General features: G+C 39.0%; 1 protein-coding gene across 1 annotated transcript; it reads right to left on the bottom strand.

The window, feature by feature from the left end:
* Nucleotides 1-1,235: 1,235 nt before the first annotated feature.
* Nucleotides 1,236-4,337, bottom strand: LOC100781584 (2-hydroxyacyl-CoA lyase). Its single transcript, XM_003544901.5, has 3 exons — nucleotides 3,371-4,337; nucleotides 2,660-3,257; nucleotides 1,236-1,702 (listed from the first exon to the last, which is right to left on the bottom strand). Exons 1-3 carry the CDS (start codon nucleotides 4,156-4,158, stop codon nucleotides 1,388-1,390), a joined length of 1,701 nt encoding a protein of 566 aa, XP_003544949.1. The 5' UTR covers nucleotides 4,159-4,337; the 3' UTR covers nucleotides 1,236-1,387.
* Nucleotides 4,338-5,422: the final 1,085 nt, after the last annotated feature.

Here is a 5,422-nt window from a genome sequence, read left to right as displayed (position 1 = left end):
ATGAATAAAAAAATGGAATGTTTGTTTAATTACATGAAAGCATAAGGATTGTTGCTTTAATTTGCTCTTATAAAAAGAATGCATGGTTAAATGTTACTCACAGTCTCCAAATAATATTATTACTCAAATAGATGATGACAAGCTGCCAAAGAACTTTGACTTGAGAGTTGAGAGTGAATCGTAGATTCATATGAGGTACTTCATTCATTTTCTGCTTCTATAAATCATTAAAACTCGATTTAAGGAAGATGACAAACTGACAGAGGACTTCGATTCAAGCAGGGAATTGTATGTTGATGTCTAATTTACTTTACTCATTTTCTGTTTTATAACTCACTAAAACTCAAGATTGAAAAGTGATTGACATCATTTGAATTCATGAACAAGATTTTCATGGTAGACAAACAGAATTAGATAATCCAATAATGGTACCTATTGTATATAGAAATCATACCTTAAAAGCAAAAAGGAGGGAACAGTTAATGTTGTTTTAAGATGGGCAAGAATGGAAAACTCATGTGATAGGACTAGAGTGCAAAAACAATGTCCTTCATGTACCCTATTATTTAGTAAGAAAGTGGGTCTACATCTGATGCAATTTGTATACTGCTGGTAGTTTGCATAAGACAGGGCAGTTTATGAAAGATACCACAAACATTTATAGACCCCCCTCACCTGCTGGCAGATACTGTGGATTCCGTTGGCCATCACAAGCATTTGAGAGAATATCTGCTTGCTATTCCTTGCCTGCCAAGTTTGGACAAAAAAAATTCAAGTTATCAGCGTCACATCACTTTGGCATGATTTGCTCTATGATCATATCTGCACCTTAATCTGTGTCCCTGTATTTGTCTGGGAAGATACATAAGTAATGGTTCATCTTACGGCCACTAGCTAACAAAAGTGGAATGTGGTTTAGGGTTTAGTTTTCAATCAGTAATTTCAATAAAAAAATTTAGGGCTCAAAGTGTGGTTTCGATCAAAGCTTTAGAGTTCAATCTGTAGTTTCAATTGGAATCCAACTTTCTTCCAAGATTTTACAGACTCAATCTGTTGAATAGTATGAAATTAAGCCATGGGCTGTTTAATAATGTCTTAACCTTTAAAAAAACAACTTAAGCAAAACCACAAAAAGCCATGCCAAATAATGAGGTGGCTAAGGTACAAATGTCAAATTACTATTGATCCACATAAGAAGGATATTGAAACCCTTAGGGTAAAGAGAATTTACTATATTGAAGTTAAAAAATATATATTTGATGATAGCTATGCTGCACCGGATAATTCAAGCAAAAAAAAAAGTCATAGGAGTACACTTTGTGATATTTTAAACCAAAAAGAAAATGATGTGAAGGGATGCTATAGAGCATTAGGCAACTAAGGGAAATCAATTCTTATGTTGCATCCTCCCACTCTCTGAACCAGCATAGGGATCGATCACAACATTTACTACAGCTGGTTTCCTAGCAGAGAAGGATTCTGAAAGGGCAGACTTGAGTTCATCAGGCGTCCCAACAAGATAGCCCTTTCCACCAAAAGCTTCTATCAAAGCATGGTACCCTGCATTTGGGACAAAATCTGTGGGGGCAGGATCATCTTTGTGAGGTCCATCTATCTCCTCTGGGCGTCTACGGTCACCACCATATACACCACCATTGTTGAAAACAATCACGACCACAGGCAGCTGGTACCGAACCAACGTCTGGATAAAAGATGAAGTGTCACAAACATGCTTGAAACCAGAAAATTAATTGCAGCAGTAGCAACAAATGAAAGCAAAAACATATGGAACCATATGGTCATATTAATGGAGAGAGAATTTACATACACATATAGTAATAAAAGTATTTTATAAACTAAAAAAAATGGTTCTAACAAAATTGAATTTCTCAAAGTTATTTAAACAAGAAATCCATTTAGATCAACTAAAATCCACAAGCACTGCCATTTCAAACTCAAAGAAACTTATTTTCCCAGTTCAGGCTAGAACAAGAGATATAAAAAAATTTCAAGTCTTTGGGAAAAGATAAGACCGAAAACAGCAAAACTTCAGAATCACAACAGACAAGTACAGTAAAAACTTGTTTAGAAGTTCTCATAAGAATCCAAAAATGAACATATCTCATGCTACTGAGATTCTACTGTCAAGCAAGCCCAACGCATGATGAGAATTGAGATACTCTCTCATCCACATAGATAATGGGCACTGGGATTCTATAGTTTAGTCTAATGCATGCTGAACTACTTTTTAAAATGTCAAGGACAGGAAGGCAAATAAACTCATCACAATTAACAAATCTATTTACACCTTCATGAACATCATCCTAAAATCTATTCCAACAGAAGGCAAACATGTGATGTCAATTCCAGGACTAGATTCAGTTTGCATAGGACAGTCTGAACTACTTTTTAAAATGTCAAGGACAGGAAGGCAAATAAATTCATCACGATCAACAAATCTATTTACACCTTCATGAACATCATCCTAAAATCTATTCCTACAGAAGGCAAATGTCACACACACACATTGCACTAGATTCAGTTTGCATAGGACAGCAACAGGAATATAAACAAAAAATGTCACACACACACATTGCACAAGAACAGCTAAGTAGTTATTATGCACAATGCACAAGACACGAGTCAAGCAAGAATGTACCTCAACTTCCATAGCACTAAACCCAAATCCAGAATCCCCTTCAACCGCAACCACAAGCCGCTCGGGCGAAGCAACCGCGGCAGCAATACAATAACCAAGACCAACCCCCATGGTCCCCCAGGTGCCGGCATCCAACCTCGTTCGGGGCTCGGTCTGAACCAACACAGACCTCCCCACATCCATGGTGTTCGCCCCTTCCGAAACCACAACAGGAGCAGGGCTCCCCAAACCCGCAATGGCATCCCTTATAATCCTCATAGGCGTCAAGAAATTAAACGGCACAACGTCCTTCTTCAGCTGAACCTCCATCCTCGCCACATTCTCCTTTGCCTTGTTCGAAATCGCCTCCACCCAAGGATGCGTGCTCCCCAAGCAAAACGGATCGTCCTTAATCTCCTTGTTCAAAACCTCAATCACGTGTTTGGCATCACCAATTAACCCTAAGTGAGGCTTCCTCAGCTCAATCTCCTCTTCGCTCACATCCACCAAGATGAATTTCACGTCCTTAGACCATTTCGGTGGTTCACCGAAGTGTAGAAGCCAGTTGAGTCTCGCTCCCACCACAAGCGCCACATCACACTTCCCAATCGCTAGTGACCTGGAGATATAAGATTGCTCTGGGGGTTAAGAAAGAAGTAAAGGAGATTCGATTCACTGCTAACAAAAACTAACAAACTAAACCACTAAAAATAAAAGAAAATCGCAGGTAACCTTGCTGCAGTAGCCGCAAGTGCGTGGGTGTCAGGTAAAATTCCTTTCCCCATCGGAGTTGGGAGAAAAGGAATCCCAGTGGAATTCACCAGCTTTGTGAGCACGTGCTCTGCACGTGCATACGCAGCTCCTTTTCCGAACACGATCAACGGCCTCTCCGCGTGTCTGAGAAGCGAAACCGCTTCCTCAATCTTTGAATTGGAAAGAGGACGTTCGATTTTAGGTTCGGATATGGAACGGTTTTTATCTGCTTCAGTTAAGAGTTTCTCTGCTTCGGACTCGGAGATTTTTTGATGTAAGACGTCGGTGGGGAGATCTAAGTAGCAGCCGCCGGGCCGGGCCGATTGGGCCCAATCGAGAACCTGGGCCACGCGGGCCGGGATTTCAGTTATGTGAGACGCTTTGACGGAGAGTTTGGTGAAAGGTTTGGTGGCTTCGATCTGGTTGAGTTCTTGAAAATCGCCGCGGCCGACGTCGTTTTGGTCGCAGGAGCCGGAGATCATGACGGTGGGCCAGGTGTTGACGGAGGCGTTGGAGAGGCCGGCGAGGCCGTGGACGCAGCCAGGGCCGGAGACGGTGAGGAAGACGCCGGGGCGCCCCGTGAGGTAGCCGTAGGCGGAGGCGGCATAGCCGGCGGACTGCTCGTTGTGGAAGGCGATGAATCTCACGCCGAGCGAGACGGCGCGGTTGGCCAGCGAGGTCACCGGAATCCCCACGACGCCGAACATGTGCTGCACGCCGAAGTGAACCAGCGACTTCGCCGCGAGAACGTTGCCGTCAATTTCCATTGGAATGAGTGGTTCTGTTTTTGGAGACTTACGTGGAAAGTGATAGGACGTGTTATCGTGTGGAATTGTGATTTGGTTTTTTGAGTTGGGATCTGTATTTATATGAGTTTGGAAGTGGACTTAGTAGGAGGAAGCGAACCTGGACTTGACTCTCGGATAAGTGATTCAGAATTTAGAAATTGATGACGAAGAAAAGTGCATAGTTTGAAATCTTAAAACAAAATATTTACACACGTGTATGATGAGATGTGATAGTCCGTAAGTAAGAAAGAAAAAAAAAAATTAAATATGGAGTTTTTTTTATTGCAATATAATTTGATTACTATTTTAATATAAATAAAGAAATCTATATTATGTTTTTAATTGATATCCTAACGAGATCGTAGTTTCTCCCTAATTGTCTGTACAATTGTACTGTATAAATTGAGGGAGGTTAAAATAATAATAAAAAAAAGTATTAAACATAATTTCATTTCATTCCTTGTATTTAGAGTGAATGACAAACTAGCCCTTAAAAAAAGCAAAATTGTTCTTTGACAATTCAAGGCGTACAATCATTTGGCATGATTGCGAAAATTGACGCAACTTATTGTAACTTGATTTGCTTGTGAGTCTAAATTTATATTAGAATTTGAAATATTAAGAAATTATCATCTTTGATTAAATTGGTCTACTTATCAAAACTATGAAAAAAAAAATCTGAATAATTAACGTTTTAGGAATTAAAATATTTCTATAACTTTAAAGAATAAAATCGGCTAGTATATTTCTTGGTGAGAAAAAAGATTACCATTTCGAAAATTAACTTAATATTTTAATAATATATGCTGTATTTATTGAATGACACATTAACACTTTAAAAAAGAAGCAAAGTTGTTCTTTAGCCTTAAGAAAAATATTGCGTCCAGCCCTCCACCAGTTACACCCTTGTCATCCTCAGCCACCACTGGGCCTAGATAGAAGTAGAACTACTTACTTTTTGCCTCATAAATTATGTACGACATTAAAAGGTGTTTCTTTTTTCTGTTCTTTTTCACAAAAAAAAAATTATTAGGGGAACTAAACTAATAGATAAATTCATCTTTGTCAGTCACCAATCAAGCAGCTGAATAAATCAATTGATTTAAGATTGCTTTAGTTTAATAATTAGAGATCTCAAATTCTTCCACTTCCATAAAGAATATATATATATGTAATTTAAGAAGAAAAACTCATCTTTGTCAACCATTTTCCCTTCTGTGAATATCAAATGCTAATAGTCAAA

The sequence above is a fragment of the Glycine max genome, chromosome 14, assembly GCF_000004515.6.
Source record: "Glycine max cultivar Williams 82 chromosome 14, Glycine_max_v4.0, whole genome shotgun sequence".
NCBI classification, from domain to species: domain Eukaryota; kingdom Viridiplantae; phylum Streptophyta; class Magnoliopsida; order Fabales; family Fabaceae; genus Glycine; species Glycine max.
This window is presented reverse-complemented; position numbering and strand designations above follow the sequence as displayed.

Bases quoted from the DNA above. Each gene is read 5' to 3' on its own strand.
- LOC100781584 (XM_003544901.5), bottom strand. From the start codon at position 4,158: ATGGAAATTGACGGCAACGTTCTCGCGGCGAAGTCGCTGGTTCACTTC. The intron at 3,258-3,370 runs GTTACCTGCGAT...TTATATCTCCAG, and splicing joins CTTGCGGCTACTGCAGCAAG to GTCACTAGCGATTGGGAAGT. The intron at 1,703-2,659 runs GTACATTCTTGC...TCTTTTATCCAG, and splicing joins TTAGTGCTATGGAAGTTGAG to ACGTTGGTTCGGTACCAGCT.